The 27,122-nt window shown below is 47.4% G+C and overlaps 1 protein-coding gene across 4 annotated transcripts; it reads right to left on the bottom strand.

Moving 5' to 3' along the window:
* Positions 1–277: 277 nt before the first annotated feature.
* On the bottom strand, positions 278–26,958 carry LOC115313396 (PML-RARA-regulated adapter molecule 1). 4 transcript variants are annotated; one of them, XM_040222517.3, is made up of 6 exons: positions 25,598–26,958; positions 24,704–24,797; positions 23,113–23,251; positions 20,850–20,965; positions 2,635–2,759; positions 278–2,116 (listed from the first exon to the last, which is right to left on the bottom strand). In XM_040222517.3, the coding sequence occupies exons 1-6, from the start codon at positions 25,740–25,742 to the stop codon at positions 381–383; spliced, it is 2,355 nt and encodes a 784-aa protein (XP_040078451.1). In that variant the 5' UTR covers positions 25,743–26,958; the 3' UTR covers positions 278–380. The 4 variants fall into 4 exon arrangements, with proteins under 4 accessions (XP_040078451.1, XP_029828210.2, XP_029828212.2 ...); XM_029972350.4 differs by having other exon boundaries at positions 24,762–24,797; XM_029972352.4 differs by having other exon boundaries at positions 24,704–24,736.
* Between the last annotated feature and the right edge of the window lie 164 nt (positions 26,959–27,122).

Here is a 27,122-nt window from a genome sequence, read left to right as displayed (position 1 = left end):
TGTGTTCCGGGGAGCTGGGCTCGTATATGTCATATCCAAATAAAAACATTGGCAAGCATAAATACCCTGTTAGTGTCCATTTAACCGGGCAACAATGCCACTCTACACAATTTTTTTAATTATAAACCCTTGGGGCAGTGGTAGGCCAACCACCCCGCAAATTCTGGTCACACCGATGCACAATGGTGTGTCGGTGTGACCGGCGTTATTGTGGAAGTGGCTAAATTGCCGCAACACAGTGCAGTTTGTGTCATGAAATCTCAGTGATGGAGGCACATGAAGCAACAAGAAGAGCATTGATTATTGTGGCCCAAAATATAATAACAAGTAAATGGCTGCTGTTTCCCAGTAAGCTTGCCTTCTTTGCCTTTGGTAGTGCCCTAAGTGTCACTTGATGTCTCTTCTCTGCCTTGCTTCTTGTCACTGTCATTTGCAAGATTCACATTCTTGACAGAAGTTTTTTCCCTAGTAGTTTCCCTGCCATTAGTAATGTTCTTTTTGCTGACATCCTTGCCCTTGCAAGTGTCCTTGCCCTTGCCACCATCATTATCCTTGACAGCATTGTCGTTCTTGCCAACATTTTTGTCTTCAGCAGCACCCTTGTCTTTGGCAGTGTTCTTGTTACCGGCAACATTCTGGCCTCCACAAGTGCCCTCCTCCTCGGGAATGTCCTTTCCCTTGGTAGGACGCCTGCTCATTCCAGCATCTTTGTTTTCCCCAGCGTCTTTGGTCATTCCCTTCGCAGCACCCTTAGCACTGTCTTTTCCACTTTCCTTGGCACTGCCCTCAACGGCCCCCCTCTGACCTTTGGTGCTCAGCAGAGGCAACTTGGAACTCTGAACACTTGCCTCCTTAGGATCAGGCTTCTTGTCAGTCTTCTTCTGCGGTCCGCAATCTGTCGAACCCGGTTTCTTTGCAGGCTGCCTTGCCGTAGTCGTGCTGAGATTTCTTGACTGCAGCGAGGGTTTTCTAGTGGTTCCGTACAGAGGCGGCACCGGTTGGTAAAGCCCCGTCGGGGCTCTTGGGACAAACCCCGGGTGCCAGGGTCCAGCGGTGTAGTTAGGGTAGCTGGGTCCGAAGACAAGCTGTCGTTCCGGCGAATAGGAGTAACCTGAACCATAGGCAGGACCGTAGCTGGAGCCATAGCTCACCATGCTGCCATACCTGCTGTAGCCACCGTACAGGCTGTACAATGGCTGGATGATGGGCTGCACCAGGGGTACCGTGGCTAGAGACCTGGGGTAGAGTCGAGGATCGAAAGGGCTGCCTCCAGCACCGTTCCTTTTTTCGTGCACGAATGAGCCGCTTTCTGCGCTGGTTTTGGCCACAATCCCTTCCGAGGTGCTTGATTTCCGTGAGAAGAGGTTCACATCGTCCCAGGATTCTTGATCGGTGAGCTCCAGCCTGCTCGTGCTACGGCGGGGTGTAAGGTGGCTGTCGTAAATGTCGTCCGATAATGGCCTATCCGGTTTAGACTTGGTTTTCGAGCTAGACGGTCGGGGCTGGAACGGCTTCTGCTCACTTTTAGAAGCGCCGCCGGAAGGTGACTTCTCCAGATTTACAGGCAGCAAGGGTGCCCCGTCTCTCGGTTCTGGCCGAGCCGTTTTTTGCTGCTTTGCCGTTGATGCAGATGACTTTCCAGTGGCCTTGGGAGCACTTGGTTGAGACTGCATGCTGGGAGCAGGCACCTTGCGCAGTTTCTCATGTGGTACACTCCCGCTATCCAGTCCGGAAGTTTGCTGAGGTTCTTTGAAAGGCAATTCCTCCGCCGGCTTGGGAGGAAAATGAGTTTGCCACTGTTGCTCGTGCGTTTCTTTACGCTCCTTGGGACGCTGATCCTTCGGGGCCCCGTCCTTCTGTGTTTGGTCTGTCGACACCCAGTCTTTTGAGTTGCGAGATAACTGAAGGGACTTCTCCACAGCCTTTGCAGGCTCAGTTGGCTTGGCGCCTTTTCCCCGCTGCTCGTTAGTCTGCAAAGTTGCACCTTGCTCTGGTTTCGCAGCCGGGCTGAGCTTGGGAACCTGGCTCGACTGCATTGGCGCCTGGCCCACTGTTCCGGCGGCGGGCCATGCAGGCTGCATCGTGGCGGCAGTCGACATGCTTTTGTTCGCTCCACCTGCGACCGCAAAGTTGAGTCAGCTCCCATGTCCAAGACGGCAGCTATACTCTATTTCGTCTTAAGTTGAACCAAGGCAGACGCTCATCGGAGCCAGTTCAATGCTGTGTGAGCATCATGAGGCCCTCGGGAGGGGCGCAGTGATGCACGGGGTACGTATTCATGTGACGCGTTCAGAGCACCGGATAGGTTGCAATGGCTCATAGCATTCGCTGCGGTCTATCGTAAGGTGAAACAGAGCACTATGATATCCTGTTGGAAACATAAGACACGGTGAAAGATTTTGGTAAGAGGAGTCGTCATCACCCAAGAAGAAACGAAGCAGCAGCACGGCGAGAATTAAACTTTCATTTGCAACGAAATTCTGTGTCTGCACCTACGCAGGAAGAAGGCTAAACAGACCAGAAAGTGTCTAAAATGAGTTTCTTTCGCCTTCCTAAACTTGATGAATCGTGTAAGGCACATTCCAATTGGTTTCCGATTCCTGTTCTTATTCCAGCCTTTCCAGAGCCACTCACTTTGGGGTTCCGAAGGGGGAGACCCGAGGCCAATGGGCAAATGCCAGGGCGGGACGGTCGCCGTGGCAGGCGGGAACCGGCAATCTGTGCCCGTAAGGTCACCATGTTCGGTGTTCCTGTTAGTCCTGGAACGGGGGTGACTCGTTCACGTCCACGCTTCCCATCTATCAAATTCAAACATAGAGTACAATTTTTTCGAGACTATAGTCTGCAGCCACTGCATAGTCTGCAAGGATAAATCTAGGCAGAAATTTTTTTTCTCTTAGATAGTTGGCACCGCACACATAAGTCTGCAACTAATGCATATTTTGCCCTGAAAAAAATTGTTTCCTCGCACTCCAGAAAAATTGGTTGCTTTATTTGTCCACAAAGAAGTTTATACATCATACAGAAGTCATTATTAACATAATCTGTCATTCACAAAACCTATTACACTTCGTCGTAATGATCTTGATAAAAAATATGAAAGACGTTTACAAGCCCCTCTAACACAGAATTAGAGCGCAGCTCTTGAGAAGGAGGAGGGAAGGGTACTGAGGGGAAAAGGTGGAAAGTCCCCCTTTACTAACGTGGGCGTGGATCGACGTTTGCTTAATGCAATTCGCAGAAAATGCACGTCTTTGGTGAGAGCATCGCGTGTAAATTTGGCGGGAATTTAGCGGCACAATTTTTTCCCCTATCTTTAGCAGGGAATTTTTTCACTAGATTAAAAGGGAAAATTTTTTCCACTAGTTTTATTGGGGAAATTTTTTCCACTAAATTTAGTAGAAAAATTTTTCCACTAAGTTTAGCGGGAAAATTTTTTCCGCTAAATTTAGCGGGGAAATATTTTCCGCTAAATTTGGTGGGGAAATTGTTTCTGCTAGATTTAGTGGGGAAATTTTTTCCGCTATATTAAGCGGGGAATCTAGCGTCATCGTCACTGATGACGTCGTCAGTGACGATCAGGGACCCCAGAACCGGGGGGGGGGGGGGGGGGGGGGGGCAACGGGGGCTTGAGCACCCGCTGCCATTTTCCAGGGGGTGCTGGGTAATATGCTGAGCCTCCGTGCATTTGGCTCAAGGCCTCCCTCTCCCCCAGGGCCGAATTAAGGCATGGGGTGAGAGGGCTGCAGCCCAGGGCCCCGGGGGGCCCCATGCTAGTCCCCAAAGATTTGGAAACAATAGTCGCTTTCAGTTTAGAATAGCTCAGACCTAAAAGTGGAACAAAACTCAGAGGAGCCTCTGGGCCCTGGCTTTCTGACGTCGTGCCATCCCCCCCCCCCCCACCCCCACCTCTTTTTTTTTTTTTTTTCTTCAGTGGAGAAACAGGGATGCCACAAAGTTACATTCTCCAGACGAGCTGGTGTTTGTGAGCTCGTTATAAAAAACTGTGCAAGAGGAACAAAATGTAAGCGTTGCCTCCCACCCTCCTTGTCGGAGGGAGCAACGCTGTAGACGCTGGCAGTCCCTTTTAGGTCTCTTCTAATTGAAACCAGACGGAAGGACGACCACGGAGTTCTCTATTGTACTGGGGCACCCTTGATGCGTTGTACAGACAATGGTGTGTTGGAAGGCAAGCAAGTGTTGCCGAAGGCTACACAAGCAACATACATGCTACACATTATTTTTTGTATATTTTTGGTCTTTTAGCATAGTTCCATATGAAAAGTTTCCTCCAAAACGACAGGTTTAAAACAAGCAAAAAGAAATATAGGTGAACCTCGAGAGGCATTCCTTTCTAACCACTAACAGGCGTTTCAAGAAGCCGGCTCTTGAGATGTTCCCCAAAAATTTCCGAGAGGCACCGACTGCAAGCAACTGCTCTGGAGCCCGTGTCCGATCTGCCAGTGCGAGACACCTTTTCTGGCATGAAATGATAAGATTGATGCAAATTTTTTTTTTCTCGAGCCTCTGACGTATGACTTTTTATTCTTAGCTTAGAGCAGGGATGGCCAAGCTGCGGCTCTTTGCGTGTAAAAGTATGGCTCGTGGCTCCCTAGTATACCTAACACCCCCCCCCCCCCCCCCCCTCCTTTCCTGCCTCCCTCCCGCCACATAAGCACTTCTCCAAGAGAAAAGGAAAGAGTTTTAAATCAAGACAGGTTGCGGTTTGGTCCGGTGCCACCGCTACCGTAGGTACGTACAGTTGATCTGCTTTCGAATTGGACAGATCTAAAGTACTTCAAGTTTCATTTAATGGTCTGAAAAAGAAAGTTTGGACCCCCCATCCCTTTTTTTGTGTTTTTTTATCTTTTTTTAGGCGGCCCTTGGAAGTTCAGTGGTTTTGTTTGCGGCTTTTAGGCCAAGTCAGCCTGGCCGCCCCTGGCTTAGAGTAATACGTCTAAATGGCTGCGAAGTTCTAAATGACTGAACTTAGAAGAAACAAGACCATTTCCAAAACTAATTGAAACATTTTACCCTTAAAGGAATACTTCAACGAAATATGAAATATACCCGTCGCGTTCAAAAATAGGTTGAATATGATCCACAATATCCGTAAATGATAATCGTACGTTTGCATTAATCAGTAAAATATTGGTAATGGTCGCTTTTTCAATTTTAATTATTTTTACTCCCCCCCCTCCCTCCTTTTCTTATTTCAACCTCTAGCCTCCCCCATGTAGAATACACTTCCGGGGTCGCTGGTGACGATGACGTCACCGTCACCAGCGACCCCGTCATCGTCATTGCGCAGTTACGCCGACGGCGACGCCGCTCAAGCCGCAAATGGGCGGCTAAGAGCTGCGCTCTAAAAAATAAAGCCTCGTACAGTCCGCACCTCTAGATGATCTGCACCGTGTGAAATTTAAACCGGCATCAGATTCCCGATGCTGGCTTTTTGCGACTTCTTAAAGGCTCGCCCTGTAGTTCCACTTGATCAGCGACTGTAATATGCAGTTTTCTCGTGAGAGTCCCAACGGGTTCGAAAAGCATGTTTGTGGCGTGCGGGAATGTGTCAACTAACACATCTGGGGAGTGAACGCCCCATTTTCCACTCCCTGGAAAACTGAGTGACTCGGGGCTTGGAGAAACTAGTCACTTACAGGCCGAGAATGGCAGGAACGAGCTTCGGGGGTCCCACCTCCAGCGCAGGCTTCCTACCTTCAACGACGTCTCCTTGAGCGCTTGAGCACAGCCAAAGCTTGGCAGAGGGCAGGGAGCGTGTGCTGGAGGCTGGGCACGAAAGGGACACTGACACCCCCCCCTAAAACTGTCTTTTATTTTTTGCCAGGCGATCTACCGGGTGAAACAAGGAGACGGTAGGCTCTTTAAATCGACCGGAAAATTCGGTTTCTTAACCTATCGCGCTACGACTTTGTGCAGCGTCGCCCACAGATGGTGCATTTTTTTTGTAAAATTTGCAAAGAGCGAACTTACCTGAGGAAAAAGTAAAGGAAGAAAAAGGCTTAGCTCCTATGGAAACGCAGCGACGCCACCGGTCTGTAATCAACACGGCGCCGTTTTGCACGGTAGACAAGAGATGGCGCAACGAACGCCGCCAACGAATGTGCATACGGCGCCGAGAGCCAGCGTTTTTAGCAGACGATCTTTTCGAATCAAAAGCGGCGCGCGTTCCGCAAACGGCGACAGTTGCAGAAACAAAAACAGGCGCGGTAACAACAAGGAACTGCAGTTCCTTGTCTGCTAAAAACGCCGGTTCTCGGCGTCGTCTGCTCGTTCGTTGGCGGCAGTTGGCGTCGCGACCGCTTGCGCCATCTCTTGTCTACCGTGCGAAACGGCGCCGTGTTGATTGCAGACCGGTGGCGTCGCTGCGTTTCCATAGGAGCTAAGCCTTTTTCTTTCTTTACTTTTTCCTCAGGTAAGTTCGCTCTTTGCAAATTTTACGAAAAAAATGCACCATCTGTGGGCAACGCTGCACAAAGTCGTAGCGCGATAGGTTAAGAAACCGAATTTTCCGGTCGATTTAAAGAGCCTACCGTCTCCTTGTTTCACCCGGTATTATGGTGTCAGAAGACAACTTAATCAATATTTTTCTACAGCGTCACATATATTTTGAATAAAGTCAGAAAATGTAACTGCTCGAAACAGAAACTGGACTGGGGAGGAAGAGGAAATATAGAGGTGGGGAGAGTTACCAAAAATTATGTACACTGTGCAACTTGTTTTTTTCCAATTATTGTATTTGCAACTTTATAATAGAAGCCACAAAAAAATGCCCACTTTTAGTATTGAGAGTGCGCCTTCGATGACCCACGACTTTGAGAATTTTTGGTGGTTGTGTCTATACCATAGAAAAAGACACATGACCAGGGAGAAGAGAGTAAGCGCAGCTCAAACCGGCCAGTTCTCAATCGTCAGTTTTCGGGCAAAAAAAAAAACAATTTCAAGCCGCGAATTGAGTTCTGGGTAGTCGTGCTTTTGTATGTCATGTACAAATAAAAAACCTGGCGAGAATAAATACCCTGTCAGTGTCCCATTAAAAAAACATGCCCTGCTCTTCTCACTCTGTCAGTGGCTATGTGCAGAGAAACTGAGGGAGGGGAGGAGACAAGAGCGCGAGGGGACGCCAGAACGCCGAGCGCTGGTTGGAACGATTAGTGGGTAGACCAAAAGCTAGCTGCCTTTGTCTCCACTGCACTCATCGAACACGTTCGAATGCAGGAGCCAAACACCGTACACCAGACGTTCCGCATTCTAACGCGTTCGACGAGTCTACCCACTAATCATTCCAACCAGAGCTCGGCGTTCTGACATAACCATGCGCTCTCGTCTCCTCCACTCCCTCAGTCTCTTGGCACATAGTCTTATCAAAGAAAAAGAGTTTTTTGGAAAATCGGATGAAAGAAGAAACATTGTGAACAATAAAGGCTATAAATATACCTCCCTTTCGTCGTGGCTTTTTTTTTTCGCTTTCACATCTCGATGGTGCGCACAAAAGGAAAGGACAAATAATGAAAATTATGCAAGCTCAATTATACTGTCAAAAGCCTGGGAGCACGAAATGCGTCCCACACAAACCACGTTCTGTGTGCTTTGTGCAAGTTTGTTCGTTGTGCACTGCAGACGTTAGCCGAGGCAAAACTGAGCGAATGAGTGCACCGCACGGGCGCTACCTCATTTGGCTCTTGTGCAATGTTCGACATCAATGAGGCGAGCGGTCGGACGGTATGACATCCCACCGCTCTCGCCAGCACGTTTTGCCGAGGGTGCAATGCTTCCAAAATAGCTGTGCCACGCACGCAGCTCAGTGGCTATGAGGAGCGCAAATTTGTCTGCTTTTTTTGCAGGGGTTGTGGTGATGTCAGAATGCCGAGCTCCGATTGGTTCTGATCGAAGGATAGTGGGTAGACCTAAGGCAGCTTGGATTGAGGTCTACTTACTATGCTTCAATCAGAGACAATCAGAGCTTGGCATTCTATTGTCACCACAACCCCTGCAAAAGGAGCAGACAAACTTGCAGTCCACGTTAGTACCCCACTGCCAACGCACTGACCCAGATTCGAGCACCGTTGGGGCTCGAACTTTATATATATAACCAGTCATGAGTAAGTTACTTTTAAAAAGTAACTCGTTACAGTTACGGTTACTTTTTGTAAAAAGTAGCAAAGTTACCGTTACAGTTACCGCAACAAAAGAGTAACTCGTTACAGTTACTTTTAAAAAGTAACGACATTACTTTTCAGTTACTTTTCTATAACACAAAAAATTTAGAAAAAATCAGAGAACGCCCCTCACAACGTTTTATTGCATAAAATTAAAAAGTATGCTTTTTACTTCATATTGTAACTTACCAGCAGTTGCCTCTCGAAGTTAGTGTTTGAAAGTGTCCATGCCAGAGTAGTGGCGCAAATCAAAATACGAAACATGCGCAGTGCGGAGTAGTGGCGCTAATCAAAATACGAGACATGCACAGTGTCCTTCCCGTGTATTGTTCTTTCACGGTTGATTCGCCCGATTAAAATGCGTTTACACAGAAAAAAGAAAAACCACAACCATACCTCGGCAAACCTCACTCATGATGGCCCTCACTCACCCTCACTCACCCTCATCTTCACAGGTGAGGTGCTTCACAGGTGAGGTGAGGGTGAGTGAGTTTCTGAACCAGGAAAATTCATGAGTGTGAGGGTGAGTGAGGGCCGCGAGGGCTGTGAGGGCGGTGAGGGCCGTGAGGGCGGTGAGGGCGGTGAGGGCGGTGAGGGCGGTGAGGGCGGTGAGGGCAGTGAGGGCCGTGAGGGCAGTGAGGGTCATGAGTGTGTGAGGGGCGTGAGGGCGGTGAGTGGCGTGAGGGCGGTGAGTGCGTGAGTGGTGTGAGGGCCATGAGTGCGTGAGGGCAGTGAGTGGCATAAGAGGCGTGAGGGCCGTGAGGGCGGTGAGTGCATGAGGTGTGTGAGGGCCATGAATGCGTGAGGGCGGTGAGTGCGTGAGGCCCCCTTCAGATCGAGCATCTTTCTCAGCAATTTTGGTGTTAATGGAGGGTTGTTCTCTAGCTTTCCCTAGGTCGACACGAATTGCTGAGATCGGGTACGGCTCTAAATAAGCAAGCAACTCGGAGCAATTCCAATCAGGGACGCAAAATTTTCACGTGATACCTCGTGCCGGTGATGATGACACCGAATGACTTGGTTCTGGTTTGAAATCGATCGTTTTTTTTTTCAAATAAACTGTTTCAGATAGGTGCATTAGTATTCTTAACGAGGTTCAAATGCATGAAAACACGTTTATAACGCGTAATTCTGTCTAAATAGTGCAAGAAAAATAAAAGTTTATGATGACGATGGCAAATTGCAGCAATTGGTTGCTGCGTGTGATCGCGGGCGGCCCGTGTTGCTGGTGTTGCGACGTAAAGTTTCTGGGCGAAATTGCCCCATCTGAAGCTGGCCTGAGTGGCGTGAGGGCCATGAGTGCGTGAGGGGCGTGAGGGCGGTGAGTGGCGTGAGGGCGGTGAGTGGCGTGAGGGCCGTGAGGGCGGTGAGGGCGGTGAGGGGCGTGAGGGCCGTGAGGGCCGTGAGGGCCGTGAGGGGCGTGAGGGGCGTGAGGGCCGTGAGGGCGGTGAGGGCCGTGAGAGCAGTGAGGGCGGTGAGTGGCGTGAGGGCGGTGAGTGCGTGAGTGGTGTGAGGGCCATGAGTGCGTGAGGGCAGTGAGTGGCATAAGAGGCGTGAGGGCCGTGAGGGCGGTGAGTGCATGAGGTGTGTGAGGGCCATGAATGCGTGAGGGCGGTGAGTGCGTGAGGCCCCCTTCAGATCGAGCATCTTTCTCAGCAATTTTGGTGTTAATGGAGGGTTGTTCTCTAGCTTTCCCTAGGTCGACACGAATTGCTGAGATCGGGTACGGCTCTAAATAAGCAAGCAACTCGGAGCAATTCCAATCAGGGACGCAAAATTTTCACGTGATACCTCGTGCCGGTGATGATGACACCGAATGACTTGGTTCTGGTTTGAAATCGATCGTTTTTTTTTTCAAATAAACTGTTTCAGATAGGTGCATTAGTATTCTTAACGAGGTTCAAATGCATGAAAACACGTTTATAACGCGTAATTCTGTCTAAATAGTGCAAGAAAAATAAAAGTTTATGATGACGATGGCAAATTGCAGCAATTGGTTGCTGCGTGTGATCGCGGGCGGCCCGTGTTGCTGGTGTTGCGACGTAAAGTTTCTGGGCGAAATTGCCCCATCTGAAGCTGGCCTGAGTGGCGTGAGGGCCATGAGTGCGTGAGGGGCGTGAGGGCGGTGAGTGGCGTGAGGGCGGTGAGTGGCGTGAGGGCCGTGAGGGCGGTGAGGGCGGTGAGGGGCGTGAGGGCCGTGAGGGCCGTGAGGGCCGTGAGGGGCGTGAGGGGCGTGAGGGCCGTGAGGGCGGTGAGGGCCGTGAGAGCAGTGAGGGCCGTGAGAGCGGTGAGTGGCGTGAAGGCTATGAGTGCGTGAGGGCCATGAGGGCGGTGAGGGCCGTGAGGGCGGTGAGGGCGGTGAGTGTCGTGAGGGCCATGAGTGAGTGAGGGGCATGAGGGCCGTGTGGGCGGTGAGGGGCGTGAGGGCCGTGAGGCGCGTGAAGCCGTGAGGGCGGTGAGTGCGTGAGGGCCGTGAGGCTCAGTGAGGGTGAGTGAAAGGCTGAAGTTGAGTGTGACTGTGAGGATGAGTGTGAGTGAGGGGCTGAAGGTGAGTGTAGCTGTGAGGGTGAGTGAGGGGCTTAGGTGAGTGTTACTGTGAGGGTGAGGGTGAGTGAGGGCGACCTAAAATGCCGACCTCTGACCACAACATAGATAGTGCTTCAAGACACTAAGATGTAAGTGTTCAGTCACAAAGTACAAGCGCGTGCGTAAAGATAACTAGATATTTTTTCATCAAATCTACACGTGGCTATATTCGTGTCGTGACTCGCGAGAAAGAACGTATTCACAACTTTGTGCAAGGCCAACTTGACACTCGAAATGTCGGAATAGACCATTTGGAAAGTGCAAGGAATGGCTCAATTGCACCTGGTTCAGTGATAATTCATAAAACACTGGAAAGTAACGTTACCTTAGAAAAAAGTAATAGAACTACAGTTACAAGATACATTTTTAAAAAGTAACTCATTACAGTTACAAGTTACCAAAAAAGTAACGAAGTTACAGTAACGCGTTACTACCCGAGACTGTATATAACCTTAATGCCGTGTGTTGTTCCAAGCGTGTCGCCCGTTCATGATGCTCGTCCACGTTGATCGTTCACGACGCTCGTTAATGACGCTAGTAAACGACGCTTGTGCATAATGCTCGTTCGTTACTATTTTCTCATAAAAAAAAAACACCTTGTAAAATACATTCTGCGTTCAAACCTTCAGGGGATGTTCTGACCTCCCAAACCCCTCCCGCGACTACGCCCCCTGCCTCCATGCTAGCCTGCCAAACAGCTGCATCGTGGCGAAGTCGGAGCGCGTCTGGTTGCGAGCTGAAGCCGCTCGTTACCCTGGAGGTCAAGTCCGAGAAGGCCTGATGGCAAAAAAATTTCTCACGCCCGCAGAAAAATGGGGGGAAGGGATGTCGCGTGGGAGACACCCGTCGCCCCGTATTGCACGATAAAGAAATATTGAAATTGAAATATACCTCTCATGTTCACATATAAAGGCTGGTTCATGCACTCATGACTGCTTTTTGACTGTCTGCCTTAAAACCTTTTAAAACCTCTACAACGAGGGGACGCGTGGGCGCCGTCTATCGGGTGGCCGTGGGACACTACCAGTTTCCATGCATTTCCCATTTCTTTCGCCCGAAAAACTTTTGACAATGTTATAAACGACCAGTTCTCATAAACGGTACAAACATCTGATGTCGCAAATACCACGAAACCTTCACTCAGGCGAAACGCAGTTCCAGAGTCACCTTGTAGAGGGTGCCAGCGTGCTCTTGTCTTAAGAGATTGCAAGAACTCGATTCTAAGCAAATGAAAGTGCATGAAGAGGCCTTGAGCTAAACACGAGAATTGCGTGCTTGTATTTCGAACGGATGGCTATATTTTTTTCATTCTAAACGGCCGATTTTAGCGAGCGCTCAAAGAGCAGCCGCCCGAGAGCGCAATGCATGTCGGGAGATTCGGCACCTCTGGCGCATTCGTGACAAAACGTTCATCCCGGCACGGGCGAGCCTACACCGATGCTGGTGTGGTTATGAAGTTCCCCCCTTGGTGGCGTCGATACGTTAAGGCCTAACCGCCCAAGATGCCCAAGGACTGGTTGGGTGAAACGAGCCATGAGCGGAGGTCAAGTGACTCACCTGCACTTGCCTGCGCCCAAAAACTGCACTTACCTTATCCTCCCCCTTCTGTCAAACTTAGCCGGTCCGTCCAAGTTCAACGGGCTACACGCGTTCGGAACTTGGCGCCATACTACCGCAGAGCGGCACTGCTTTTAGGGGATGGTACGAACAATTTTTTAGGAACAATAGGAACAATTCACACAGTGGAACATCCACTGTGTGAAATTTGGCAATTGTTTTATCCAATTTGAATAAAGTTTTGACGTCTTTATAAACAAAGAATTGGTGGTACCTCTGCAGTGTTGTCACAACATAGCAGACATTTAGAGGATAAAATAGGCACTAGAATTTTGTTTCAGCACTCCCTTAAAGGGGCACTACAACAAAACTGTAGCGCCTTATTCATTGTCTAAATGTCGGCCATGTTCTAGTGTCATCACAGAGACGCCAATATTTGGTTTGAAAAGACATCATTTAAAACAGATAAGCCGATTACCAGACTGTACCTGGTGGTTGTTCCCAAAACAAATTTGAATGTTGTTACATCCCGCTTTCCGTAAAAGCAGCGCCGCTACGGTGGAGTATGGCGCCGAGCACCGAGCACGCGTAGGATCTCCAACTTGGCCAAACCGGATTTTCCTTCTCTCCTGCGCCTATTTGGTTCCTACGGGAAGCGGGGAGAGGGGAGGTTGAAGCGGAGGTGAGTCACTTTTTCAGCTCCAGTGGCATAATCAGTCATTGCCCACCTTGAACGGCTCGGTTGTAATGCATTGACGTCACTAAGGGGCCAAGCTCACAACTACACCGGCCTTCATGTAGCCTTGCCTGTGAAAGTAAACATGACGTCATGAATGCGCCGGAAGCGTCGGATCTCCTGAGAGTCGCCACACTCTCCGATGGCTGCTCTTCGAGCACTTACTAGAAGTGGCCGTTTGGGATTAATATAGCCATCGTTTAAAGCACAAACATGTGATTGTCATTAGCAGATTTTGTTAATAATTTTTAAAGGAGCTGTGCAACAGTTTCCGTGCTTTGCTTAAATAATTTGGGAGTTGGTGTCTCAACCTTTCTGAAGTAAAGAACAAAAAAACGCTTTTGCCTGCATGTCCTAGTTTTTATTTTAAAAATGGGCAAAGATTGAGGTTTTCGGCACCTCTCAACTCATTCACCATCTTCCGAGTCATGTGCGCTGTGACGTCAATGGGGGTTGCGCGAGATTCCGGTGAAGCTCTCTCTCTAGAGCCATCAGTGAGCAGCGAGAACTCATCCGCTCGCCAACGCGGGACCACAAGCTGGCGGGCGCAGCACAAACAATATGGTGAAAGGAGAAAAGTCTCATCCAGGTCTGGCCATACCCGTCCGGCGCTGTCCCTGTCCCCTCCGGCTTCTGGCGGCTGTTCGCGGCAGCAGATAAAGCTGATGGTTTTGTGGACCTAGGATAGATGGTGCCACTAAAACCCCGTATAATAAAAGCTTTGTCAATGATACCAGGTTTTTGACGCATTTATATTTATGTTGGAATGACAAGATTTACAGAAAAGTTACCTTTTATCGAGCAGGTATTTGCACAACTTGTTATCTTTCTACAAGAACACCATTGACGTCATGCCGCGTGTTTCTCATGGCCGCTGCTTGTAGCTGCAGGTCGAGGAATATTCTAAGTTTTGCCTCGCGACTATGCAGCGGAATTGCAACATTTCGAAGGAAGGAGGTGTGTTTTCTGTGCTTTGTGACAAGATGAACAATGTCAAAAGTAGAAGATGCCAATTCTTTCAACATTAAAATCATTGCACAGCTCCTTTAAGCTCTTTTTTAATGAGTGAGGTATATTCCAATTTTCATTTCAGTATCTTTTTAATGTGACCACAACAAATAAAGCAGGCTGCTTTCATTGACAGCGGAGTCAGTATTTTACTCATGTCCGTCTTTTGTCCCAATGTTTCCCCACAAATGAGGGTGCCATTGGGCGATGTGTACCGAACTCCACAGCATTTTCTGAAGTTGCAAGAAACCGTAATTGTAGAGCTAAAAAAGAATATGATTAAAAAAATGAAAGATGTTTATAACTCCCTGTAATGCCGAATTAGAGCGCAGCTCTTGAGGAGGAGGAGGGGAGGGGACGGTATGCCTCTGCTCCTCCCTCCTCATCTACTCCTACCCTGCTCCTTGTCTCTTTCCCCTCTTGTCTTCCTCCTCCTCCTCCCTCCTCCTTCATCCTCCTCCACCCTTTCGCACGGTGCATCATGGGAAACGTCTCATAAAAGAACACACGTGTCACTGCGGTGCATTATGCGACGTTTCCCATAATGCACCGTGCAATGATGCCGACAGCGACGCGTCACGAAAAAGCATTATGCCGACGGCGACAACGCTCAGGCCGGAAACAGGTGCCTAAGAGCTGCGCCCTAAAATAAAATATGATCTTTTGGCAGCTTGCTAACTTTTGTTCCCACATGATCAGACAGGTTGATTAATCTGCATATTTTGAAAATTTCCACTTAGAGATCATGAAAATAAGATGAAAGTAACCCATGGGCTATCAACCTACTCAACTCACGAATACAGACTGAAAAAACATTTACTGCATCATCAGGCACTGTAAGATCCGGCACTTAACAAATAATTTGCAGAATTTCCAAGTTTGTGAAATGTTAATACAGTGAAACCTGTTTAGAACGAACCCAAGTACAGCGAATTATTGTCGATATCGAACTCACGGAAAGTTTAAACAAAAATGCATGTAAAAAGTATGTTTTACAACGAACAACATGCGGGCTATATCAAACTTTTTTCCCCCGGGAAGGCTTCCGAAAACGCGCAAGCAAACGTCTTCCAGCCTGTCCCTTTCCAAAAAAAAAAAGAAGTAGGAAAGAAAAAAAATTTTCCAAAAGCTCAAGTCGTGAACAAAATTGAGCGAAGAGAAGCAATTCAGAAGGGGAGAAAGCTGAAAAGTACACTCTGCATGCACGCACAAAAAAAAAAAAAAAAAAACTTTTTATTTTAAAGCGTTTGCCTACGAAGAGAAGCGATTCAGAAGGAGATAAGCTACACAAACAAACCTGTGCACACAAGCAAAACAAAACAAAAAATAAAATCTAGCGCGCTGTTACAAGGCGGAAGTGAAGAGATGAGAAATAAAGAGAGGCTCTCACTTTACAACAAACTCATCGTGGAAGCTCGTTGTAAATGTTTTTTGCTATATCGAACTACTTGTTATATCGAACTGATTGTCGCGTTTCCTGCTGTTCGTTATAAACGGGTTTAACTGTAGTGGGCACTTGAACGAAGTGGACACTTCTGCAGTATTTTACGATGTGTGTATATATGCATGTATGCATGTGTATATATATATATACACACACACAGGCATTTCACAAAAGGTGGACACATTCGGTACAGTCAAACCAGACTATATCAAACCCGTTTACATTGAATAATCCCTTATATCGAACAAGTTTTCCGCACAGTAATGTTACAGTGATAATATATAGCAAAAACTATGGTTACATTGAACAAAAATAGCAGCCGCTACCAATATATCGAACTGCCAAGAGCGCCGCTTTCCACCAACGCGAGCGGCCGCATTGGGGAAAAGCCAACTTGCAAAACACGCTGGCTTTTTTTTTTTTTTTTTTTTTTCTTTTTTAAGCAATATTGTTGATTTAAAAAAAAAAAAATCTTTTTTGCGGACGGAGTGGGGAAAGGGTGCTCCGTGCTCCCTCTCCCCGCTCCGTCCGCAAAAGAGAATATATTTTTTTTTTTCTTCCGGACGGTTGACGCGGCCGCCTGGAACAAAAAAAAGGCAGCTTGCTCTGCTAACCGGCTTTTCCCCACTGCAGCTGCCGTTTGCCTTAGGAGAAAGTCAACTTGCAGAGCAAAACGGCGCCCTGCAGGAGGTGCTCCTGCTCGGACGTGCTGCGTGCTCTCGGAATGGTTCGGCGCTAATGCACTAATATAGATGGCAGCGACCTCAGCATTTTGGAGTCCGTCGATAGCATAGAAAAATATCATTATCGCGGGTGCAATGAAGAAAATCAGCAGAAGATGCAAGACTATTTCATTGTGTAATATGTCAGCAGAAAGTGGATTTTTTAGAGTCAAATTCATTAAAACTTTTATATTGAATTACCCGCTATATCGAACTAGTAGAAGTTTTTTTTGCGAGTTCGATATGAACGGGTTAGACTATTGCGAAAACTATGCATCGTGCCAAAAAAATGCTTGTGTCATTTTGGTCCTGAAACAGGGGCCTATTTAGGAAGATTATTAAAGTTCAGGATAGTTAAGTTGTTCATTATTCTTGACACCATTAATTTTTTAAATATTCAGTTTAAGGGCATGGTTTCATTTGGAAACTTGCTGAGCATCATCGAAAAACACTAAATGAAAAAATTGGAGTGCGATAGAAGGCACGCGCTGCATTTTACAGCTTTCTAAAAAACAGCACAACTTCGACGGGTTTTTAAGTTTTGGTTTGCAATCGGAGCGCTTCTCGGCACCGATGGCACCGCACCCCGTGGAGAAATAGTCGAACCAACATCTGCTGGGCTGCTCGAAGAGAGCAAAGTAGATGTTGGTTGCACTATTTCTCCATGGGGCGCGGTACCGTCGATGCCGAGAAGCGCCCCGATTGCAAACCTAAACTTCAAAACCTGTCAAAGTTGTGCTGTTTTAGAGCGCAGCTCTTAGGGGCCCGTTTCCAGCCTGAGCGGCGTCGCCGTTGGCGTCGCCGTCGCCGTCGGCGTCGGCGTAACCGCGCCCCTCCCTCCTCCTCCTCCCTCTCCTTCTCCCCCTCCTCCTCCCCTCCTCCTCCTCCCCCTCCTCCTCCCCCCCTCTTCCTCCTCCCCCTCCTCCTCCTCCCCCTCCTTCTCCTCCTCCTCCCCTCATTGTCCGGCTTGAGCGGCAAGGAGGAAAGCAGTACGAAGGTGGAGGAGGGGGGGAGGAGAGACGAGGAGGCGGAGGCGAGGGGAGGGGAGGAGCTTGAAGGACGAGGAGGTGGTAAAGGAGAGGGAGGGGGAGCAGGAGGGGAGGAGGACTAGCAGGCATGATCACGAGGGAGGAGGAGGAATATACCCTCCACTCCTCCTCCTCAAGAGCTGCGCTCCAATTCGGCGTTACAGGAAGTTGTAAACGGCTTTCACTTTTTTCAGAAAGCTGTAAAATGTAGCATGTGCCTTCTATCACACTCCAAATTTTTTATTTTGTGTTTTTTGATGATGCTCAGCAAGATTCTAATTGAAACCATGCACATGAAACCATTGAAACCAATATTTAAAAAACAAATTAATTACGCAAAAATAGTTTACAATTTAATTATCACAAACTTTAATAATTTTCTTAAATAGGCCCCTGGCCTAGGACCAAAACAGCACAAACCTTTTTTTGGTGCGATGCATAGTTTTGCAATATCGAATTTGTCCACCTTATGCGAAACACCCTGTATATCAGTACCTAATTAAAAGTAAAAATAAAGTTTGACGTTAGTGCACAAGTTTAGATAGTGTTAGGTCAATACGGTATGCCACAGTATGGCGACACTGGTAGACAAGAAATTTAGTCGGTGCAGCATTACTGCTAAAGACCTGACGAAAAAGGAATCGTGAGGCGGCACGACTCCGACATAAGTCATACTTTGATCCGCTTCCGTCCGGTTTATTTTGCCAAGGGGAAAGCACCCTCTGTCAAATTTCGCCCGTGTCCTGCCTGGGGGCCTTGAGCATGGTCATCACGTGGGTCCAAACAGCCACTCACAAGCTTTGTTGGCTGTCAGTCAATTGCTCAAGGCCTCTGTTGCTTTTCAGGTCACGAAAATGGGAAAGGGAAGGGCTGTGTTCAAAATCTTGCCCAAATAGATCCAAGCTACTCCGGCAGGTCGTGTCACGTGATAACACAAATAGAGCGATGCTGGACACGGGTAGGTTTTCAAATGCAAAGGAACAAAACTCTTATCCTGGAGTAAGATCGAGCAAATTTGATAACACGTCCAAGGATAAAGGGGCCCGGCAGAACAGATGGACAGCATCGGCAGGTGGCGTGTGACGTCAAGTCTGACGAGCGCCGAGGTCACCGAAAAACGGAGGAAGCGGGGAGGAAAGTTGTGATTTTGGCTCGGTGGTGTTCAAACAGACATCGAACTGCCGGACGCTTCAACTTCTACGATTTTTGCTGGAGTCATGTTGCCTCACGATTCCTGTTTCAGTGATGTGATTGGCCTAAGCCATTTTGGAGCACCTTTCGGAGCAGCAAAAACAGTGTTTGGGAGCAGCAAAAGTGGACTTTGGAGCAGCCGAAACAGTGTTTTGGAGCAGTAAAAGTGGCTTTTGAAGCAGCTAAAACAGTGTTTCGTAGCAGCAAAGGTGGCTTTTGGAGCAGATATTCTTAGCAAAATAAAAATATTTGTTTCAAGTGCTGGATGAACGAAGGACACTTAGCTCATCGCAATAAACAAATTATAGTCAAGTTAGACCACCTGGAAGTCTTTCAACATGTAACTGAAATGCCAATGATATGACACATTTTGCAATGCTTCAGTTAAATGATACATACATAAAAATGTAGGGGTTTTACGTGACAAACCTACGACGGGCATCTGGAGATACATATATATGTACCTGCTATGGGTAAATAAGAACCAAACTGCACAAATTAAAATTTAATTGAAAATGACCATCTTAGTATTAAATATTAGATTGACTAGTTATATAATAAATGAAAGCAGTTTCTAACTGTTGATACACATGACCACTGCAGTGCAATGCGAAATTGTAGCGCGAGCGGAAATGGCTGTTCAATCGAAACCATGCCACTCCGCTCCGTCACCAACTGGTTCCCAAAATTGTACACAAAATGTAACTGTCCAGCATACAACAAAAAACAGTCTAGCCGCAAGCGCTTGCCAGACCGGCTGGCGAGGTACAAGCTAAACACTCACAAAAAAAAAAAGAACCTGAGCACATCGATGCAAGACATCACGAGTCAGGGTAAAAAAGTTCTCGGATCGCTTTGTGCACCGACTGAACTTGAGTCAAACAAACGCGCTGTGCGGGTTCAGCGCGCAGAAATTGCCTTCTTTGCTTAGCTCACTTCTCTTCACCAAATCTCTTTCGCGGCAGATTTTTCAGGTACCGGGGTCCCCCTCGAAAGAAAGCCTACCGAGAGAAACTTAGGTAATCAGTACTTTGACACAGCAGTCTTTGAGCCAGGGAGATTTTTGTAGTAGCCTATTAAAAAAGAACAGGAATGTTGATGAACACTAGGGCGATCCCTTTGTTTCAATTTCGAAAGCGCCATATCTGCGGCGACGTGGGGACGGCAACACCCGACGCCGCCCGACCACGGTGACTGGCAGGCAGGGACCAAATATAGCTTTCCCACGGTCGTTGCTTTCAGGAGCGAATGCTTCAGCTCCCGCCGCGCAAAAGGGGGTTTCGTTTCACAACATGACGGCATGGCCGGTACCCAGCAAGCTAGCGTCCAAGCGTCCGCACATGTCCGCATTTAAAGTTGAAAAAGTTTAAAAATACGCAAGACGACGAGGGCGCGAAACGAGAGATGGCGGGAAAAACCATGCAAGACCGGATGAACGATTGATGTAGGTACTTTGTGTCGGGCGGCCGCTTGCGCCACCTCGCTCACGTGTGCTCATTACGGTACCCTGTTTAGTTTCGGTTTTGAAAGGCGACCAAAACTTGTCCTTTGGCGCAGGCTTGGCGCAGATTACCCACATTTTGGCAAAATGTAGCAGGATGTAGGAGGGTTAACCCCTCGGCGCAGTTTGGCGCAGCAATCACATCACTGCTGTTTGGACAGGCCTTTACATGGGGGCCTTCAACATGCGTCATGCAGTACTGATACATGACAGCACGCAGGTACAATGCCCATCTGGATCGAAATGGGCAGTTTAGACCCCAGGACCCTTGAGTTCTAAACTTGATCCTGGGTTCAGTCCCATTCCATTTCAGTATGGACAAGTATCCTACTGGCGTGCGTTTATATCAGTATTAGTAGAACCTACCACAGTTACCGCGAAATACAGAGCAAGCACCCGCTCAAAATTTGAAGATTATCACGAAAAAATAGGGGATAGGCGCATGTGAGGTTGTCAATTTTACATATATACTATGTACTGTGCATATTTTTTCAGATGTTTAAAATTTTGGGGGTGGGTGCTTAATGCGGAATGGGCGAATGCACGGTATTCTACGGTATATTTACTGTAATGTTGGAGTGCTTATGCTTATGCAGCAAATGGTTTACTTTATGAGATTCTCTTTAATGTATAAGAGAAGGCTTGCATTTTTCAGAAGTATGAATACAGAAAAGCTGTGGTAACTTTGAATGCTAGTACAAACATTTCAAGTACTGATAATAGCAAAGATACTGGTGAAATCACAAGGACTGTTCCTACTAAGCAGGATCACAAGAGTCAAAAAGACTCAACTGCTACATTTGAAATAAGGAAACAATGGGGGTAAGCAAAGTCAGAGAAGCTGCGGGTTTCGGAGGAGCCCAGAGAAAATCAAAGAGCTTCGATATGGTCTCTACCTGCCGTCCTGGCTCTTGACATCTGTACCAAGAAAAAGTGGCTGGAGCAAGTGGAAGTAGATGACTGTGACTCCATTGGATGGAGTTGGCAGTAGGCACCAGGTAAGGAACAGCACCTGCCAGAATTTTACACATTAAGACAAAGGGAACAGATCAAGAATTCCTAGGCAAAATCGATGAGTCACTAGCCTGCTAAAACATCACATAAAAGGGTGAAGAAAACAACTATATGGTGTTTTAGCAGGGCAATGCTCGAAACGATCCACGGGGGTTTTGTCTAGCAACTTTTGTTTACTCAAACAGGAGCAAAGTGTCCTATTGCAGTCTGTGTTAGCCTTTTACAAACAGTCTAGGCTTGCTCCACTGCTGTGGTCTCTAACCCTTTCGTGGTCGCATTTAAAGTCCAAAAACGCGCCCCCGTGGTCGGTTCTTTTTACTCGTTGCGATAACAAAGAAAATACACTAGGTAGTTTATTGTCGCATAAAAAAATTTAAGACTTAAAATAAATAGTACACACTTCAAAACATCTGCGGCACGCTCGCTGGAGGCTGAACAAAACAAAAAGGACTAAAACTTTGACGCGCCCGCTTTCTGACAAGGCCTAGCAGACGATGCGGCCGTGTGCCAGACTCCAGACTCTGACTTCGAGCTGATTTGCAGTTGTTCATCGGATGTCGAGCTGTCATCCGACTTGCAGTTTGAGAAGGGTTCAAAGTCTCAACCCGAAGAGCCATCGCTCCAATCCCGGCTATGCTACCTCCGGAGCAGCCGGCACGCGCGGCCATCTCGAAAATATCACTAGCACAGAGCATCCAGTTTCGCAATTTCAAAAAGCCGCGCTAAAACAAACACACCCGGAGCTATGTGGTTGTAGCTCCCCACAAACCTACCAGATGGCAGCACGTCCCCGCGAACGCGCCCATTCAAGCAGAGGCGGGAATTTTTTAATGAGTAGTCGTGGACGTACATGTACGTCAGCAACCATAGGGGACGCTCCCGCACTGATATACAGGTACGTCAGCGCGGGAGCGTCCCCTATGGTCGCTGACGTACAGGTACGTCAGCGACCATGAAAGGGCTAATAAAAGGAACTGCTCGAAGTCTGTATAATGTGAATCCAAGTGCCTAAGACACTGCCGTCGTCAACTTTTGTAAAACCTCGCAACACAGTCTTCGCCGATGGTCGTGAGGTTTGAATGTGTAACGAGAACTAAAAAATTACCCCGTCATGGTCTGAGATAGTACCATCTGCTACTTTGGATGCATATTGTCATTCAGCCAGTTGTTTACTTCTAAAAGTTCCAGCATTGGCCCTTATGACTCTGTCTTTTAGTAGCCCCGCTTAAAGGGATGCTGCACCGAAATTTGAAGCTCGCAAAACAAGGCTGGAGTGATAGGTGGGACGCTGCAAAACCCAAAAACATCACTCATACAGCGATACGTCTAACAGATCACCCTAGTTTTGGAAAAGAAGTGCGCGAGTGAACATGGCCTACGAAGCTGACGAGATGTGTGACGTAGCGATTCTCATTCTCTCTCCTCTTCGCTTCGTCCCCAGGAGCAGGTGAACCAAAGCGAAGACAGAAGCAAGGGTCGCTTCCCCGCATTCTCAACTGCTCGAAGAGAATCGTAACGTCACATTCCTTGCTTGGTCGCGCCCTTCCTTTCCAAAAATACAGCCATCTGTTTGGGATATCAATGTATCAGTGATGTTCTAGAGTTCATAGTATCCCGTTCAACGATTCAGCGGCGTTGGTTTGCAAAATCCAAATTTTGGTTCAGTATCCCTTTAAAACGTGCATGAGGTTGTGGGAGAAGACTACATCAAAGATGTCACATTTCTTGGTGACAATACTGGTGGGCATGCAGATGACAATTAGACAGAAACTTCAGCACATCATCCTGGAGTTTGTCACACTATCATGCCCGTCTAACCATACTGCACACTTTTCACACAAACTCGGTGATCCGACGTTACAGTCAAGAGACGCTACCATCGTCAAATCAGTCTAGTGCCAAAAAACATGCTTCTGTTAGAACACCTTCAAAACAAAATCAACTGACTTTGTTGGCACCTTAGCGAGACATGTTTATACTCTGTAGGATTCTTTAGCATAGATTAACAGCGCTTCGAACGGGTTCCAACCCACTTAGGTAACACTCCCCAAATTTACGAAGCTGATATAGCCAGGACAGGGCGTACCCTTGCGGGCACATACTGGGAGACGCCAGTATAATTTACTTGCTGACCGATATGCTTACCTTGAACAGCCAAAAAAAAGGAATGTGTGCCCGGATCAAATCAGCATAGTAGTCGAACAGGTTGAACAGTCCAAAGATAAGCCAGAAAACTATAGACCTGGCATCTTCATCCTTTGTGGTCACTTCAATGTTGCGGAATCTGTGGGAAAACGCCAATGAGGGCTCGTACTTCATCTTTGGCTCGACCACTCGGGAAACTACAAGAACACTTCTCTCCTCCATAAAACCTCTCGATTGCTCCTAGTTCTTGACAGGCCTCAATGAGCAAAAAGAAAAGCCAGCCTCTCCAGTCAGCAAGAAACAGTATAGTAGTTGTATTTGATTAAACTGCAGGGTCAATACTTCTTTAGGTCCTTCATCAAAACAAATCATGTGAGCTTGAGTTGCGGGTCGGGTAACTGGACACCTACTCCATGTTACTACTTTGACATGGCATGCTACCTCCAATCAGCTCCTGTATCTCTGACAGGGTACTGATAAAAGAATTAAAGTTTGTGCAGTGTAATCAAAGCCTGTAGGAAGAACCCTAAAAAAAATTTCAGCCTTTCCTCTCTTGTGAAGAAGGAAGACCAGCAAAGCTGTGCTATGGTCAGACGACCTCAAGGACGACTTCTTGGATGACCCCAAGGGCGACGCCTAAGGACGACGTCTAGGATGACCTCAAGGACGATCTCAAGGACAACCTCAAGGACGACTTCTAAGACGACCTAGAGGACGACGCCTAGAGGACGACCTCAGGAACAACATCTAGACAACCTCAAGGACGACGTCTAAGATGACCTCAGGGACGACGTCTAAGGCGACCTCGAGGACGACTTCTAGGACGATTTTGAAGACGTCTAGGACGGCCTCAAGGGCAACTTCTGGGACGACGTCTAGGACGACCTCAAGAATGATTTCTAGGACGACCTCGAGGACAACCTCTCGGACAACATCAAGGACAACCTTAAGGACAACTTCTAGGACGACCTCGAGGACAACCTCTCCGACAAGCTCAAGAATGACCTCAAGGACAACCTCAAGGACGACCTTAAGGACGGCATCTAGGACAACACCTAGAGAAATTCAGCCTTTCCACTCTGGTGAAAACCACAGTGGAGAGGCAGGAAAGGTTGTTGCCATCTATGAGCAAGGCCGGCAAGCCGATTGTCTGGTTGCCGCCATCCCTCATAGATGGCGGTAGCTGTCCAGAGTTTTGTGTCAACATTTCTTTGCGGAGAACACGGTCCTGGGGAAACTAGCCCTTAACAGCTCCACTGTAAAAATTTCTCCTGTTAGCCTCAGAGTGGCAGCCAATGTTTTGCAACTTTCTTCAGGGCCCTGAAGAAACTATTAAGTTTTTTAGAGAAACGTCACCTGTACCTCTATCTTTTTCAAGTTTACATGTAAGTCTCTGTTTTCATCCCTAGCAGTGTTCTGCACACCCACATATTAATAATGGTAAGCCCACACACCCCCTATACAGGCAAGGGAAAAGACTGCATTTCCAAAGCTTAACTTGTTCTGACAGTGTGCTGCTCGCGGTAGAAAAAAGGATGCAGGGCCCTAGGCTCCCAAATGCGGTGCTCTCCTTGGCTCGACGGTTACTCACGAAATGTGTGCTGCTATCACGAAGAAGGTGAGGCTGCAGACAAAAGGAGCATTCTTACTCAGCAACATGAAGAGACACAGCAGGCCCAGAGAAACTGAAATCAAGAGGGACACCCAAAAGACCAAATGGAGTGAGATAACCCAGAGAGGCATGGAAAAAACGCACCCACCGACTAAAGGTCAAATGTGACTTATTCACCAGAGTGTGAAGCGGGCAGTCACCATTTACCTTAGCCGTGAGGAAGTTGGACGCAGACGTGAAAGAGCTCTGCTATTGAGGCAGTTTTCAACTGGCTCGACAGCAGGACTGTGCCCCAAATCCTTTTACCAAGATATTATAACATGCTCACTCGGCTATACTCAAAAGTGAGCATCTTGTACGGTTCACTCTTTAGCACTATTGTAACATCCCGAATGACAGCCCACCTAAAATTGAAAGCAAATCCGGTGAAAATAATGAGTGGGCTAACTTACGGTGTACAACCAAGGAAAGTTAAGAAAACGCTATTTTTAGATTATATTTGCCGGCCAAACTTGGTATCACGGCGAGGGGACAATCAAGCAAAGGTGATACCTCACAGTCGGCAATGTTTGCTTATGCCCAGCCATAGCTAACTAACTGCGTTTACACCGAGGCAATTATTGATTCGAACACTACAATTACTAGGAGTGGGCTATCCTTCGGTGTTTCAAAGAAAATAGCAAATCAAAACAAAAAATAGGGGTGGGTTATCGTTTGGGGGTATTATGGTAATCTAAGATGTGAGCGATACAATGCACTCAAGTCATCAAAATACAGCCGGGCCACACAAATGAGAAGTGTCTGCCTTTTATGTCGAAAACCCCTCTTCGAATTTCGTAGGAAAAATATTTTCCAATGAGTATAAGTGCTTACATATAAACAGGGTCATGCGTTTCTGCCCCGTCTGCCATTCCAGGATTGTCATGAACCGGTGAAGGGAAGGACCCACCCGGTATAGACCATACTCCACGGCTGGGTAGAAGGTGGTTGGCTCATCCGCCGCTCGTGGGCGATTCATTTCCTTGCGCTTTCTTGGGCCTGGGTTGGGGTGTTGACGCGGCAGTGCAAGTGCAATTAGACACAACCTTTCTTTCGTTATTTGCAGATGTGATCGATGCTTACGCAAGAACCTGACCCGAACAAGATTGGTTGCAAGACACAAGATTGGGACAGCTTCCGACTAAAAACTGTCACAAAAAAGTTCATCAGAAGGAGCACTGAAAGCGATATAATTGTAGTTAAACTGAGAAACCATTGTCATCATTTTTGTTTCTTGCATTTGCTTCATTTCTGCCCCGTCTAAAACAGGCACAGAAGTTTGGAGAAAAAGGTATGCCATTAAGGCGAACCGGGAGAGACGCGTCAAAAAGAATACTCAAACCCGAAACTGGCGCAAAAATTTGGGAAAAAAGAGAAACAAAATGTGCTATTTTTAAGCCCGTTTGTGCTGGCTGGTTTGCACACTTGCGTTTGGACGCGACCAAGCGTATTGCCTGACCTTGCGCTCCCTTACGAGACAACACGCTGTCATGCTGGCTCCATCTATATAGCACCTGCATTTAACTGAAGTGAAGGTTTCACAGCATTTGCGAGACCAAATGTGCATAGTAGAGAAATGATTAGTTTAACACTGTCAAAAGCTTTTCAAGCCCATAGTGGAATACTAAGATGCAAATGATGAAAGAATATATGCAAATCGCAAGTGTTCGACAGATAGAGCCAGAGCAGTCTCTTGTAAGCAACTGCGAGCTCCTGATTACAACAAAGTGGTAGTATTGGATGCAGTGTGTGTGCTGAACTAAAGTGGCAGTACAGACGAGTTAGTTCATGACCATAAAATACTAAAACGGCACACAAATGACAAGGACTAGTTCTGCTGCGACTGCCCTTTACACCTGCAAAAGTAAGGCCTTTACTGCGCTCAAGTGGTAACAAGTCACATAGCAAAGTTGGGAGCTCTTGGGTTATTATTTTTGGTCGAGAGTTCAAAGCTGAAGAAAAACGTAAGAACTAGCCAGGGGCCAAACAGTTTGTGAATGTCGTCCAACTATAAAGTGATTGTGTTGATATAAGGTAGCTGAAAAGATCCTTTCAACTGAGGGAAAATAGACCCTTTTCGAATTTACGTGCCAACTGTTAAGAGGTCTGAACGAACAGCACAATGGTGGAATTGACACTGTGTCATATGAAGCAGCATTAGTATCATTTCTAAGGTTCTAACATCGATGCTTCACGGGGGGGGGGGGGGGGGGGGGGGGGGGGGGGGTTTTGCGTACACGTTTTCAGAGTTTACAACAGAGAGCATATTTTTAAACGGGTCTATAGTTCATCCAGTGGAGATGGCCCTCTTACTTGAGGGTGCCTAATTTTTCCTCTGCCTTCCTGAACGAATATGAAG

This window comes from Ixodes scapularis, unplaced genomic scaffold, assembly GCF_016920785.2.
Source record: "Ixodes scapularis isolate PalLabHiFi unplaced genomic scaffold, ASM1692078v2 PGA_scaffold2__306_contigs__length_199485367, whole genome shotgun sequence".
Classification (NCBI taxonomy): Eukaryota; Metazoa; Arthropoda; class Arachnida; order Ixodida; family Ixodidae; genus Ixodes; species Ixodes scapularis.
The sequence above is the reverse complement of the archived record's forward strand: the minus strand, read 5'-3'. Positions and strand labels throughout refer to the sequence as shown.

Bases quoted from the DNA above. Each gene is read 5' to 3' on its own strand.
- LOC115313396 (XM_040222517.3), bottom strand. From the start codon at position 25,742: ATGAATCGCCCACGAGCGGCGGATGAGCCAACCACCTTCTACCCAGCC. The intron at 24,798-25,597 runs GTAAGCACTTAT...TCTTGATTTCAG, and splicing joins ACGCATGACCCTGTTTATAT to TTTCTCTGGGCCTGCTGTGT. The intron at 20,966-23,112 runs GTAAGCATATCG...AAATTCTGGCAG, and splicing joins CTTTTTTTTGGCTGTTCAAG to GTGCTGTTCCTTACCTGGTG.